Consider the following 16531-nt stretch of genomic DNA (forward strand, 5'->3'; position numbering starts at 1 on the left):
TGTTTGTCTCACTAGTTGTTGTTTAAAGGAGCTGTATGTAAGATTGTGGCCAAAACTGATACTACAGTTTTAAAATACTGTAGAGTGGTGTATCCCCTCCCCAGCCCCCCTGACTCAAGGTTGCCAGATCCAACATTTCTTTATCCCACACGTTTGCATCTGCAGGTGTGGTCACTAGAGCAGAGCTGGCAACCCGGATGCTGCAACACTGCTAACTCCATGATTGGTAGATCGGTGGAGGGTGGAGCATCAGACCAAAACACAACATGACAGTTGAGGGCTGCAACTTCACTTTTTAAATGACAATATTCTGGCCGGACTAACTGTTGTCAGTGATATAAGTATTTGAAATGAACATGATTTCTTAACACTAGAAGTGCCAGAATTCCAAAACTACTAGAACGGCCACAAACGGTCATTTTGACCGTTAGATTCAAAACAGTGTTGTTGAATAATTTTCGTAATTATTTTTGTCAACCACATTTTTTCAAAGACGAAAACGAGACGATAACTAAATAAAAACTAGGTTTGAATGACAAAAACTATGACGAAAATGTTAGATAGTGACGATTTGCGACGCGGTCAAGGCTATAATAATAGGACTCGCAGAACTAGTGAACAGCCCATGCAGCAAAACAAACAGCGCAGGACAGGGCAGCAGAGCTCACCAGGATCATCCGACATAAATAGAACATCTGGATCCGCCGTGTCTGATGATAGCAGCCGTCTCTTTTTGCTTGATGTAGACTCTGACTCTGAATCACTCTCTGATGAGGAGGAAATGTTAACTTGCACCCAGGAAACGTCGCTGTCACTTTCCACCTCCGATTGTTCCCCTGCATCCGAATTATAGATAACTGTAGTCCGGTTTTATTTGCTTATTTCTGATCAACAACTAATGTAGAAATTATTATATAGCAAACACCGCTACAGAGGTGACCGGACGGACCATTCTGTTGACAGTTGAGAGAGAACACGATCAACCGCGGGATATTTAACAAAAAAATACCGCAAAATTCAGTGCTGTCAATATGACCGTCTATGGCCGAAATAGGTAAATATGTTCTTTTTTTTGTTTTGCCTTACGTTTACGTAACTTAATTTATATGAAAAGCATTTTAAATGAAAATACAGACAATTTTAGGAAAAGTCAGGTACCAGCAGGATTTTATTATTTTTTTCAACAAAGTTATTATAGATATAAAATTCAAAACGGTCAAAATGACCGTTGTGGCCGTTCTAGTGTTAATGTCTAATGACATATCAGGGCCATTTCATGATAATTTGAAATAAATGTCTTACATACAGCTCCTTTAACTACTGCGCTCTGTTACCGGTAGGCGTGGCCTCCTAGAGCAGCGAAGCAAGTGCATTCTGGGAGTTGTTGTCTTTTATCCAGTTAAGCCAAAAGTACATTTCTGACTTTTTTCAGTGTAGAAAGAAGTCTCCAAATTCAAAAAATAATTTCACATTTCTTCTACATAAATGACCAATTTTAAATACACATTCATCTTTTCAGAGGTATACCTTTAAAGGCGCCATCTGTAAGAATTGAGGTTAAAATATCCAAAAAATGAGCTACACGCATCAAAAGAATGAGAAGAAACAAGGTTGATGATGTCATTAAAAAATGACAAGTTATCCACAAGTTTCCGAGGGGCGCTCCTGTAAAAAATAAAGTGGGTGAAACTTCCGGTGACGCGGCGGAAGTAGCATTCCAATGGTATTTTGTGTGTTAGTTAGCGAAGAGGCTAGCTGTTTTTCGGAAAATTATTTTACTATTTAAAGACGCAAATCTTTATGAGAGATGTCGTTACGGAGCTCAGGGACAACATGTGCTGTTCGCGGTTGTATGTATAACCGGACTAAACTAATTCAGTGGCTTAAACGTGATTGTTTTGAACATAAGCTGAAAACGAGTGATCCTGCCAGAGCCCGTCTCTGATCCTGCCAACGACTGTAACGTTAGTTTCCATCACCTCCCAAAAGACGACGAATCTTCCTGTGTACATTTTTTTTTTAATTCTTTATATTCTATAAATTCTATCAGCATGTGATCAGCTGTTCGCTATTGATGTTACAGCTAAACTCAGGATCAAAGCCTGTGTTGACAGAATACCAAATGTGCCAGTAATGTATTCAAGCAGCACATTCATTTATAATTTTGAATAAACTCCAAAGCACAATGACTAAGTGTGTATTTTTTATTTTAATTGTTTGTCAGCTCGCACAACTGTCTGTCACCATGCCTTGATGAGTATTGATTATTAATAATGTTATTATAATACTCCCAATCAACGACTGCGGAGGGTAAAGGTACTGTTATTTCACCCTTTTTAATTTCGTTGAGGTTGTGTTCCCACATCGTTAGCCAGTTTGGATCGCTATAACTTGAATGACTGTCAACTGTTGAATGAACAAGTGTCAAGCATGTCAAGTTGCGCTTTGTTTACTTCCAACCGGAAGTCGCGCCCACTTTTGACGCAAGGCCTCATGGGGCGTAGGAAACTTGTGGATAGTGCTGCCGAGATATTAACCTGAATTAGCATGCTAAATTACTAGCCCTGGCCCGGCAGGTGTCGTAATACCAGCTTCGGCCATGGGAGGCGGTATGCGGGCAGGCAACGTTACCACCAGCCAAACTGCAATAGACGAGAGTAAGTCGGCGGCTTGTGTGTACTTGAACCTGATGTCAGTTGTGTGGAAAATACAGCCCATTACTACATTTCAGTTCAGGGAAGAGTTAAAAAAAAATTATTGGTCGATATTATGCATGAGGAATACAATTTGGTAAGTTGTAACATACTGTATCTTTCAACAGTGTTCGTTTTCTTTTACCATTCGCTAGTAGAGATGATCGGTTCACATGCGCTAGGGATCTGTCGTGTAACACGTACAAGCGCCAAAAAGGTATTTATTGTTTGAACTGCGTAATAAAATTGACAGAATCTGAGAGCTGAGATTTTTTTATATATCATAACTAACCTGCTCTGTCTAGTCTGTCGGTCTCCCGTGTCCTTTTCTGTGCGTGACAAAATTGATGTGTGGCGTGAGAGCTTGTGAAAAGTGTCAATTGCGTGTCTCACGGTGAATTCGTTAGAGTTGGCAGCTCTGAATGGCGCTAGCTTGGTCAACATCAGCGAATTCTTTCTGTCAAATTAATTCAAACTAACAATAAAAATGTGATATGAACAAAACAAATACCGTAAAACTTCAAATAATAGCCCAGGCTTTTATTTTCCCATATCGTCGAAATGCACTAGCTTGTATTTGAGACTGGTGTCTATGGGACGGCCTTTATAATTTAGTGTTGAGATGTTGTTTATTGAGTCCCTAATCTCTAAAAATCTCCAAATGTTCCACGTGAAACTGCAGTCTTCCAAACTTTAACTATCATGTCAATTGATTTGATTAATATGCGCGAGGGAGAGAGAGCAAAACTCGCTTGTGTTGTTTGAAGACGTGAGAGTGCGCGCGAGTGCGGCCGTGGCACAAGTCACTTTCTGGAGGTATACTGCCCCCATCTGGTATGGAATATGGAGTATGATTAGATTTTTTTTTTTTACAGATGGCACCTTTAAGTGTGATTACATGGAAATTGTAAATAATTGTGCAGTCCTAGTCTTTATGTTTTTTTTTGTTTTGTTTTTTGTAATAGGCGCTTTTATCCTGTTGTTTACTATATTTATTTGCTTGGTCAGTGTCGTTGTTTTTTTGCCGTTGTGGACCTTTGAAATAACTGAAATCATTTAGTGAAGTGACATACGTAGAACTGTAATGTGGTCAAGACCTGTCTGGAACTACAAAACGAAACTAAATACATAAATGTAATAAAAGAAAAAAGAAAACTATTACTTGAGCACTAAATCAGCATTTTCAAAAGACTTCTGAAGGATCATGTGACACAGTGACAGGAATAAATAACATTTCATTTATATTACATTTAAAAAATATATAGGCCTATGTTAATGATAACTTGTTAATAGTTTTCAATTACATTTTCATAAGTGCCCAAATTTTTACTGACAATTAAAGTCTGTTAAAGGGTTTTAAGAAAAATGTCTCGAGTGAATGGATATATGACAAGTAATGTGAGAAAAAGTACGGAATCCCAGTAAGACGGCTTCATTATTACCGCCTGACTCACACTTAGAATGGAAGCCCAATGATTAGGTGGGTGAGAAGAGAGAGAGCAAGAAGTGACAAAGGTATTAAAAACATATGCTAATCGGCATGGCAGAGTGGGTGGCTGATACAAAAGGTTTGGCTGCTGGTTCAATTGGATTTTCTTACAGGTGAGATAAAAATGATTACCCTACAGTGAAAGACAACCACACAGACCTTTGGCTTGAACACAGATTCCCTCACCTTTATTTTAAAGTGGGAATTAAATGCCAGAATGATAATCAAGTTTTTATAAAAAAATCTTTAAGATCTAAAGACCCTCAAAGGCATTATAAGAAAAGGAGTAGTTAATGAGAATGTGGAAGATACTAATATATCTCATGAATATGGATCTAAGGTGAAGTATGCAATTTCCTTACCACTAGAGGCATGAAACAATTAAAGAGTAAATTATTATTTTAAGTAGGGCTGTTTAAATAAATCAGTTTATCTAGTCCACAAATTAAAAGTGAATTTAATCACCATAACATCATATTGTACAGTATGAAAAACTGACATTTATTTTGAGATTTAAAAGGTAAAATATGTAAGAATTTTGCCTTTCACTGACGTAATATCCGCGTTATCTCTGGTTTCCGCTTGCGCAGAACGAGCATAGTAACCATGGCGACAGACGTGGACAACAGCGTTACGTCTAGCTGCAGTTTGATTCAAACATTATGGACCAGACTTTGGGAAAAAAGGAGAACTAAAACAAGGATCAATATCAACATGGGTTTTTTGAGATGCCGAGAGCTCCACATCCGTGACAAACTTCGACTTAACAGAGCTCTTTTTTAGACAGGGTAGCAAATATACATAACACTAATCAATATTACAAAGAAATGTACATAAAACTAATCAATGTTATATAGCTCAAAAAAAGAGCGCTGCGTTACCTCACAAGTTTCATTCATCAATAAAATGATCTGTGCAAGTAATTCAGCACTTAGCGGGTAGTTTGGTAGAATTGAATGTCCTTATTCCTTTATATTGCGTGTGGCACTGATATCGGTCTCTCATTAGAAATCGAGCCTTGCTTTATACCACAGTCATGATAAAAACATCAATGTATTCACTCATCCATAAGGATTATTAGATCCTTAAGCTTGATGAAAAGGTTCATAATTCAACTGGAATTTTGCGTCATCAACCTATGCCTTTGTTATTCTAAGAGGTTAGTGACCCCTAGCAGCGAAGAAATGACATATTTTATCTTTAAGGCCCGTTCACTCCAAGATAACTATAAAGAGAATTTTAACGAGAACTATATTAGCGTCCACACCAGCGGACGATATGGTTCCGTTTATTCAAAGCAGTTAAATGGTTTGCTGCTTTAAAGGCTTTAGGAAGGATTCTGATTGGCTGTCAAAGTTTTTATCGTCCATCAGCTGGAAAAAAAATAGTTCTGAAAGTGATTCCAACAATATTATTTCTCTGTGACGTTATCATTATAGCTGTGGTGTGAACTTTGCTATTAACTTCTATATTAAGAAAGATTTTCAGAACTATAGACCATTTCACAAGATGTAAACAACACTGGTCCAAAAGCACTTCCTGTTTCAGTTTTTTAACACTAAATAAAAGCTGGGATAAAATACAACCAACAGAACATTTAAAACTGAATCAAAAAGTTAAACAAACATCTTTAAGATGTTTTCTTTACATGTGAAATAAAGAAAACAGTTACAAACTGAAACAGGAAATGTTTCTGGACCAGTGTTGTTTACATCTTGTGAAATGGTCTATATTGTTATCTTTATTGTTCTTGGTGTGAACAGGCCTTTATTAGTGTTTTTAATGATTAAAAGAGTTAAATTATTTTAAAACAATGCAATGGATGTTTTCACCTCTAAATGAGTGTCATTGGGGACGTATTGATCCTGATCTCCCATCAACGAGGAGATGACCGGATGCTTGCCTGCCGTGATCAAAATCTGACTTTTATCTTCAAGAACCTCAGGCCTGTGTTCAGGACATGCAAAAAAAAGATGCATTAAACACAGAAAAAACACACTTAGATTAGCTGACAAAAAAATAAATAAATAATCGCAGACATAAAGTTTTGCGCACACCGTTTTGGCAAGTCACCTTACATATAAGAGTTGGAATTTATGGTATCAGCTCAGCACACTTTTGAAAAGTCCACAGGGAGAGGATAAGCTCTGGTGCTCTGCAGAACAGGCGGGAGGGGGAGGCGGTAAGGAGCAGAGGGGGAGTAGTTGGCGGAAACCTCTGCTTTCAAAGTCAAATCCACTCCCCCACACAGACTGTCAGAGGGATATGGAGTGGGCTCTATACTGCATGGGGGTGGGATTCATCCTACTGTTGGACTCAATTCGGGCCAGGGAGAGACGGAGATGTGGGGGCTCCTGGGTCCCCTTAGTCTCGTTCATCTATGAAAGCTTATGTAAGATGCTTTATGCACATCTCACGAAACACAAAAGAGAAATAGAACTTCTTTGTAGATGCTCGGAAATTATTGATTTTATTGCACTGTGGTGTGCCAAAATAGATTAAAAATCTGGGAAATGTCCCCACGATCACGTCCAGAACTACACGTATCTGACCTTTGAATGTTCAAAAAGAATAGAATACTTGGAAACAAAGCTTAACCTAATAAATTCGGCGACCTGGGCAATTTATGAGGGAATATACTTGCTTGGGTGATCAGGTTTGAAACATGAGAGATGACAGAAAGTCTGCTGAGAATACGCGAATAAAAAGCCAACTTCATTACCACACCTGCAGTAATTATTTTCTTTAGCAACCTGGGCCAGTGAGAAGAGGCAGTCCATGGTTGCTAGGTGACACACTGCTTTCCTCAGGATGTAGTAATGGTCCCCAAATAGCCTGAATGGCAAAAAAATTAGAGAAGGCTATTGAGAAAGAGAGAACGAGCACTGTTGGGTCAGGAAGTGAAAGGAGACAAAAAACATTTGACATCATTAAATTACTCTCAGCCAATCAACAGGGCTGCTTTAAAAAGGATGTTTGTCATTTCAAAAGTTACGTACTGAAGGAAACTGATCCACTCGCGACCGCAGTCAATAACCAGCTGCTCACGTAGTTGCTGCAGGCGCCGATGTTTCTCCACAATGAATGGAGTGTGATAGCGGCCAACAACCTTAGTGCTGTGGATTTAAAGCACATGTTTAAATGCTAAAACTGGTTCAATGCAAAAGTAAGCTATTCTCTGTGAATGTTCAAGAGTTCCAATACATTAACCACTATAGATAAACAACTACCAGAGTAACAGAGTACATTAAACAGTAAAACTACATGACCTACAAGCCAGTGTGTTTACAATTCTGATAATAAATTAAAATATGACAAACACCATTTTGCGATATCAAGCCGTTTTAAGACTATTTGTACGGCTGAAATAACTGGAAACTGCTTACTTTGAGATATAAGTCATATGGGAGGGGACACTCTCTTAAAATGAAGTACATGAGTAAGATGATGGATTTTCAGAGACAAAGTGATTACATTTCTCAACAATGGTGCCTACCTATTGATTTTGACCCAGTCTGATGGGACTATGGATGACATACTGTTCTTTACTTCAATGAGAAACTGCGTAAGAAAAAGAGAAAAATTATTGTCAAATTATTATAGACTGTCTGAAAACCTTCCTATTATAGCCCCTGAAAATGTCTTCACTGAAGTCTGGAAAGTATGTAAAAAAAAAATAAAAATAAAAAACAAATCACAATTTCAATTAAAAATTATACATTTTATTTTTATTATATTTTTATTTTATTTTAGGTTGTTTGTTTTTTGTCCATACTATGGAAGTCAATGGTAAGCAAACATGTTACCAACATTATTCAAAATATCCTCTTTTGCAAGAATAGAGAAAATCATACAAGTTTAGAACAGTATGAGAATGAGTAAATAACAACAAAATTTTCATTTTTGTGGAGATTATATCATAAAAGTCTCTTATCGTTTCATTTGTTTGTCTTAATGGTGGCTGTAGTCAAATCAATGTGGTGAACAAGTCTGTTCACTGATCATCTGATGCATATTGCATAAAAAGCAAAGCCAGCAAATATTGTGCTTTAGTCTAACTAGCTGGCAGTACAACACTGCTGTTATTCTAGTGAGCTTTTTCGCACACCAGTCCATTATTATGGCATCAACTCCCAAATCCACCCCTACATGGCACATAAAATAAAATGGTTGGTTGCCTGCATCAGTCATACAGTCTCTTGTGTTTCTAGGCCAGAATAAGATGCCAAGTGGACCAGATTTTATGGCGATAATCAAAAGAGTAGCAATGCTAGACTTGGCCATAAATGGTGGGAGAAAGTGGTATGGCCGGGGTCTATACTCTGAGGTGGAAAACTGTTGTGTATTCATGAGGGAATGGCAACAGTGAGCAGATGGAGAAACACACGTGGAGCTGCATACAAACTAGAGACATTTCAAACACTGTCCTTGTAGTTGTCATCTTCTAGTAAGGAAGTATTCAACATTATATCTAGAGTAGAATAACATGAGTAAAATAGCTTTTGCAAGGTTGAATAATGTAGAGAATGTTGTAATTGTAGATAACTGATAATGAGACATTCTAACGCATCACATCCAGTATACCAAAACAATAAAAGGTAACAAGGCAACAGTTGAGTTTCAACGTTTTGCCTAAACTAACCTATTTCTCTGGGTTTAGATAGTACCAAAAAAATAAAAAATAACTTCAGAAACAGGGTTGTGCATGACACATTTGTACAATGCTAATGCAAAATAAAGTGTAGAAAATTTGTTGGATGTATAATTAGGTTTTAAAATAGCTTTGGTGCTCAGTTCTTGAAACTCATTTAAAAAGACAGGTGTTAAGAGGATGCTTGACGCTATTACCTGCTGGCCGGACACTGTTGTGTAATCCAAAGATGGGTTTTTTAACACCAGTCGAACCTCTCGCCGGTGCTCCATTATGTCTGATAGGACACTCTGGATCTCCTCTTTTCTTTTCTGGATCACTGGGAATTCGGTCAGATCCACAAACATTTCTGTCTTATTACCCGTCCTAAAAGGATACATTTCAGAGATATCTAATCAGAAAAGCTACATACAGTATAAAAGCATTTTTTGTATGTAAAACCTTGCTTTATGTATTGCATGCACAGTATTTGGATATGGAAAAAGTTGTCAAAAGATTTAACGCACTTTGCGGCTTTCTCATCCAGTACTTTCAAGAAGTTGTGGGCGGGGCTTAGAAGCTGAGGTGTGTCCAGTAAGAGGTGCTTTAGAAGGGCAGAGCTGAGCTGTGATTGGATGGCGGGCATCAGGGCTTGAAGTTCATTGCTCAGACGAGAGAGAGTGCTGGTGATGAGGTAAAATTCCTGAGTAGAGCACTGACAAGAGACAGAAATGTCAAAACACAGGAAAACATGCATGTTGGGTCTTTAAAATATATTGAAATACACATTCTACTTCTCATTAAGGGATCATATCAGAATTGTGTTTAAATGAATTCAAAGTTGTGGAAGTACAGAACAAGTCATTGTTGCAGATTAGTTTCAATGAATGGTGTGTTTGGGCTAAAAAGTTAACATGAAAGTTACAATTCTTATTTGACTTATTATCACTTTAAATTATATAGTCATTTTTCAAGATATGAACTCTTCAAAAACTGTGAATAAAGAATAATGACAATAATAATAAAGTCCCCTCATTGTGCTTTACTTCATTAATAACGAACCAAAAACAAAAAACAAAAAAAACAACACCTATTGATCACCAGAAGAAATAATGATGCTTACTCGTAATTTACCACAGAGCATCATTAATCATTATACGTCAAATGCAATGGCTCATGTGGACGCAATCTGTAATTTCCATATTTTGATGACAGTAAACACCAAGGAGCCAATTAAATATTTGCTTGATCTTGTGTATGTTTTAAAGTACATTTCCCAAAGGCTCCACGTTAGTCATTCCCACTAAACATTATACACTATAATAAGGCAATGCATAGCCACTCTCTGTGCTCATTAAAAAACTGTGAAAGTTCTCTGTAGATCTATGCAAAAACTCTCTGACCCTTATTAGTGTACATACATTTCATTAATGACAGTAGAGGTAAATAGGATGCATAAAAACAATATGAAACAACAACAACAACAAAGCATAATACAGAGAAATACTGATTTTTTTCAGGTTCAATATTAAAGGGACAGTTCACCCAAAAATTTAAATAATCCTTATTATTTATTTACTCCTAGGTGTATATGACTATCTTCTTTCAGATGAACACAATTAGTGATGTAATTAAAATATTTTGGGTCTTCCTAGCTTTATATTGGGAGTGAATGGGGGGGAAATTTTGAAGCCCAAAGAAAAAATAAATAAATAAATAAAAAAAATGCACCCACCCATCCATCATGAAAGAAAGAAATCCATACATCTCCAGGGGGGTAAGGCCTTCTATTAAGCGAAAAATGTTTTAAACTTTATCAGCAATAATAACTTGATTCCATCAGATGACCGTACGGATACCGCGTCACAAGAGAAACCCCTGATGTAATGCATAACATAAGATGTAGGAGTATCATAAGCTTAGACGCTTCTCTTGTGGTTCAAACATATAGGGCTGTGCAACAAACTCAAGCTTCACCAATCTTATATCAAAATCCTCCAACATTCCTCGTTAACATTTCTCGTATTAGACTGTCGAGAATCTGAAGTCTGTCAGGTGGGCCTCCTTCATCCTCACAGTTGAAAAGCTTTTAACCTTTGACTTCCACTTGGTAACTCACCAGCGAGCCCACAGGAAAGTCTGCCCTAATGGCTTCAGTTGACACGTTCAGAGCGAACTCAGTTAACACAAATGAATTATGAAAAGGTAATGAATTTAGCTGAATTGTGTCTTTGATAATTTACCTCAAAGACTTTTAACCTTTGTTTGAATGTGCGCACGCTGGATCACGTCAAACCACGTGACGATCCGACGACATGCGCAGGAAGACCACTCAACAGACGCAGCCTTATTTAGCAACACAAAGACAACCATATACACTTGCAAGTATATTTCTTTATCAAGCTTTCAGAGCATTAAGATCGTGATTTTCCGTGTTGTCTCTCTCTCACTTTAAAACTCCTCTCCGTGTTTATTCGTTATCTGTTGTATATCCCATGTAACCCTTTTAGCTGTATATTTAGTCTGCCTTTTTTAAATTAATTTATATTCATTGATTGATTCATGTCTCTTGCTCATCACTTAAATTTAACTAAGATGGCCTATCTTTGTGAAAACAGAAAGGTTAGTTCATGGCCAGAGATTCCCTTTCCTGTGTCTGAAAGTATTTCTGTATGAGAATCGATAATGGTCACATGATTGGCTTCTGTTCTAATTAAAAATTGATATACAATTGGTAAATTTTAGCTGTCTGTAAAACGTGATCTATGCAATTAATTATAATCAATTTGTGGTTGATTGCTGAGGTACACATGCATGCAGATGCAGGTAACATTTCATCCCTTCTCAGGAGATTTAATAACATGTAAGGCTGATTTGGTCCAAACATGTATGAATAATTATTAATTATTATATACAAATTCCCCATATCGTTCAGGTCAGAGAGTCTTTTCTAATTCGTAACTTCTAATTTTGTTTTGAGCTTCTGCGTTTGTCATTGCGTCATGCGTCGTGTCAAGAGTTCCTCTTTCGCCGTAAATCGCTGTGCACAGCCGTCTGCCGATTGTGTTAGTCTGAAAGAAGATAGTCATATGCACCTTGAATCGCTTGAGGGTGAGTAAATCATGGTATGATTTTAATCTCATCCTTGATATTCATGATTTTAATCTATGAACAATAATGTTTTAGTCCAAAACTACATATAGACCTTTAACACTGGACATCTTCTTTCATAAATTCTTCATTTGGTTTTTGATGAATGTGTGTTAATAAATGAGATGGCAGAAAGAGGCAGGGTTACTGAGGACATTCTGTCTCTCCACACGTTACAAAACAATAATCATTCCCATTCCTGCTCTCACTCTTGTCATTATGCTAATTGGAGCCATTCAACAGAAACATTTCATTCATACAAGTCATTAAGCACCATCCCAGCAACCTCCTGCCTGATTCAAGAAACAAATGGAATGATGTTTCAGAGGTTTTCATTGTCAGACAGAACTTTTTGTGCGACCGTGGCCACTATTGTTCCCGTTAATTCAAATTAGTTTTGAATTGCAAATGAAAAGGGACTTCCTGGTGTACCTGTGTAAAAAAAAAAATGATTCAAACAGAGCGTTTAGGTACAACAGACTTTACCTTCTTGTGGTAGATACTGCAAAGTCCTCTCTCGAGGTCAGGTAGACGAGTTAGCAAAGACTGAAGAGAGGGAAGCACGGTGGATTCAGAACACAACATTTCTGCCACGGCCTCCTGACGAGCATGGATATCACTGAGAGAGAGCAGAGGGAATATGAAAAATAGCATAAACAGAGGCAGGCAAAGAGTGCTAGGGCTTGTAGGTATTAGTCAACAGATGTTATGTACGCAAATCATAAAAATCACTGGAACAAAATACAGCTTGTATCACAACACACACAGAAGCAGCAGTGTAACTAACAGCAGCTTGTGTTGTGCTTTTATGCTGCATAAGAGAGCTGGGATGCACTCCAATAAATACTTTCTTTTAATAAGGACTACTTTATAATTGAGTACCGTTTCATAAAAGCACACATTGAAAAAAGATGTTGTGTTGATAAACAGGTATATTGTGTTTTTTTGCACCCTTTTTAAATGTTCAACACAGAACTCTGAAATCTAACGTAGCAACTGTGATTAAAACAAGCTTCGAGCTTCTGTCTAGAGAGGTGTCCTTGACTTCAGTATATCGAAAGTAATTTCCTGTTGCAGAACAAAATTACTTTCTTTTTCCATAAATTATTTATTTTTATTTTATGATCAGTTAGTAAGAAAATATAATTCCTGTATCTTTTGAGAAGTGGCTTTAATTACTGTATGTACACTACTGTTCAAAAGTTTGGGGTCTGTCACTAAGGCTGCATTTATTTGATCAAACACAATAAAAACACTAATATTGTGAAATGTTATTTTAGGTGTAATGTTTTCTATTTTAATACATTGTTAAATATAATTCTTTTTTTGGTGATGGTAAAGCATCATTACTCCAATCTTCAGTATCACATGATCCTTAGGAAATCATTTGCTGCTCAAGAAACATTTATTATTATTATTATTATTATTATTATGGATGCATGAATATGAATATTTTCAGATAATCGATAACTTTAATATTTGAAAGCTGATAACAGATATATTGGCCAATAAATCTTAATTCACATTTTTATATAATTTTTGAGAGCCTGATTACAAAAACAAAAGACTCACCATTAAAAGCCATCTCCTGAGCAAACAATTATAATGTTCACATTATAATTTTATGTAGCCTATATGACAAACTTGGGCTGCACATTTTGCACTTAAGTTTATCATCATGGCAACCAGTGCGCATCTGAATTGCCTCAGCTAAAGTAAATAATCCATTATTTATCGGCTTTAATATATCGGCCATATTTTCTTATCAGGCCGATAACGATAACATTAAAAATTTGCATATATCGTCCGATACCGATATGGTCGCCGATATATCGTGAATCTCTACTTATTATCAATGTTAAAAACAACTGTGCTGCTTAATATTTTATGGAAACAGTGATTATTTTTATTATTATTATTATTGTTTTGTTTATTTGGTGAAAAGAACAGCATTTATGTGAAATACAAAATATTAGTTTTTTTTTTACAGTCACATTTGATCAAATGCACCCTTTAAAAAAAGGCTTTAAGTTAATTCCCTGTATGTCAGGCAACACACAAAGGATATTGCATTATCAACGTACCGATCTAACTGCACTGCCCAATTCAGTGGCATAATATTCTGAGTCTCAATTCAACAATGTTCCCCAACATGTCTGTTAAGAGGTTTGGCAGGAAAACATGTGGATTTAAGATTAAATTATTGTTATATGGAATCAAATATTTTTATTACCCACACACATAATCGGATTTATGTAAGCATGCATTACGTCACACATGGATCCAAACAATCCCCCACAACGTATAAATTTGGCATCAGGTTGACAAAGCCATGCCCATTTATTTCTGGAGAAATAAAACGTAAACATTTAAATTTGAGTAATAACCAACAGGAATGAACTCCCAGATTAAAAACTTGCATTTTATCCCTTTTTATATTCAGTAGTGTTTTTCCATAATCCGAACCAGAACGAAATTGTAATCCTACCATGCAGTGGCTGAGAAGAATGGTGAAAAGTTCCTCCATTTACAAAATATTCTAGGACTTGGATTAACCTAGGCTCAGAGTTTGGAGATCAGTATAATCTGTAGTGGTGTCGGGAATATCTGGGCATGCACATACTAGCAGTCAAATGACAGTGATTACATGATAATAACATGAAATAATGACTCACGTCACAGACTTCAGCGGCTGGCTCACCCACTTTTTTAACAGTCTCTTCCCAAATGGAGTCTGAGTGTGATCCAGAACCCACAGCAAACTGCCTTTTACTGAACCAGTGGTCTGACAACAATGAAAAATGAAGTCATCATTAAATCCAAACCAACATCCTTGATAATGGAGACATAACTTGGTTTTCAAGACACAAATGCCCACATTATTTTCCAGGCAACACAAGGCAGAGAAAAATGGCATAATTACATAATAAATGGCATAAACTAGTATATCATTCTATTTACATCATAAAACTACATAAACCACTTTTGAAAGGTGAAATTAAATCAATTCATAATATCATAATGTGAAATAACATTTCTTACATAGGATTTTATTTAAATTTGTAATGGATGTAATGTAATGGATGGCGTGTTTCAATGCAAGCAAAAGAGGTGTATTGTATACTACTACACAAACTGTTGTGATTTCAGTAATAATCCTCTTTTTTCTTCTTTTTTTACAAAAAGGACCATCTGCAAAGTGGAATATACCCAAAGAACGACTACAGCATCAACTCAACTCACATTAACTTCAATGTTACAAACCACCCAATTCAGTTTACACATCAATGGTAACCCACTGGTCATATGACACTGCTTTTGCACATTTTATATTATACAAAATATATTCAATAACTTCACTGTAACACACCAAATGTAGTTCACACATCACTGCTCTAATGTTGGTTATGCAACACTTAGTTTGGGAAGTAATTGCACATAAAAAATAAGTAGGGCTATTCTTTACACAAAATATTGGTACCATACCAGAGCCCGTCTAACGGAGAGCCTTGGCACTTCCTATTAGCCTCGTTGTGTATCATCCTGGTTGCAGTTCCATTAGAATTCCACTGGAGGTGATCGCGGGCGAGAGCAGAATGAATGGGAGTCTATGGGGCTAAACGGCTAAATGTGTGTCTTTCACCTGCTTGTCGTTAAATCAAAATAGATTTTATTGTCGTTTCCTCAAGTTCAATATAGATTATAGGCTAAAAGTCGAATGAACGAGTACAATGTCCTTTTGATTTCTTACAGGTTAGGCTGTTGTTGGCCGGAACACGCTAGCATTCTGCTATTGTGTGACGTCATCACAGTTTTGAACAGATAAGTGAACTTAAAAATGCAATTTTCAGCTGAGTGCATTTTCTTAGCCCTCTCTTTTGAATGCAACTTTAAAATGACTTTCCTGAGAAAAGTGGATTTCTGTGGGTGAAACCCCATTGACTCCCATTCATTCTGCACTCGACCACGAGCGCCCCCGCATGGACAGAGACCTGTTACTGCAGCCAGTCCAGAAACCGGAAGTAACCAGCCAGTGCCAATTCTCTTCAATTAGACATTCTCTGACCATACGCAGCTAACATAAGTTACAACCATAGCTTTTGCATTGTATTTGCTTACTGAATTTGATGGCATTACACTGTGTAACAGTGTGAAGTTACTGAATATTTTTTTCTAAAAAGGGTAAAGTTACGATTTCATAATAAATAATCTAAAAAATTATGCATTTTTATCAAACAAAGTTTTGTAGTATAACCAGCAGGAGAACAGTGATGTGTGAACTGAATTTGGTGACAGTATAGGCTACAGTGTATCACAGCGAAGCTATTGAATATGTTAAATAAAATAAAATAAAATGTGCAGAAGGGTTTTGGGATTTTAACTTTGCAGACGGTCCCTTATTCTAACTTATCTCTCAATCGACTGGTTAAAGACAAATGTATATTGTAAAGCTTGTTTTGAGGAGAATTAGGATATAGCTTGTTGTGGTTACTGTGATTTTAAATAGGTGTGGTTTGTGTTTTAACCTCAAGGTTTAGCTCAAGAATATTGAGTTAAGCACCGACTGCA

The 16531-nt window shown here is 36.7% G+C and overlaps 1 protein-coding gene across 1 annotated transcript in view; it reads right to left on the bottom strand.

Moving 5' to 3' along the window:
* msh3 (mutS homolog 3 (E. coli)) overlaps positions 1 to 16531 on the bottom strand; it is an 84866-nt gene that overhangs the window by 38688 nt on the left and 29647 nt on the right. The window contains exons 12-19 of the mRNA XM_039662465.2: positions 14638 to 14747; positions 12449 to 12581; positions 9340 to 9527; positions 9031 to 9199; positions 7679 to 7743; positions 7182 to 7298; positions 6910 to 7017; positions 6015 to 6129 (exon numbers count right to left, since the gene is read on the bottom strand). Of these exons, the coding sequence (XP_039518399.2) occupies positions 6015 to 6129; positions 6910 to 7017; positions 7182 to 7298; positions 7679 to 7743; positions 9031 to 9199; positions 9340 to 9527; positions 12449 to 12581; positions 14638 to 14747 (1005 nt within the window). The remainder of the gene's footprint in view (positions 1 to 6014; positions 6130 to 6909; positions 7018 to 7181; positions 7299 to 7678; positions 7744 to 9030; positions 9200 to 9339; positions 9528 to 12448; positions 12582 to 14637; positions 14748 to 16531) is intronic.

The sequence above is a fragment of the Pimephales promelas genome, chromosome 4 (assembly GCF_988280905.1).
Source record: "Pimephales promelas chromosome 4, fPimPro1.hap1.1, whole genome shotgun sequence".
Taxonomy (NCBI): Eukaryota; Metazoa; Chordata; class Actinopteri; order Cypriniformes; family Leuciscidae; genus Pimephales; species Pimephales promelas.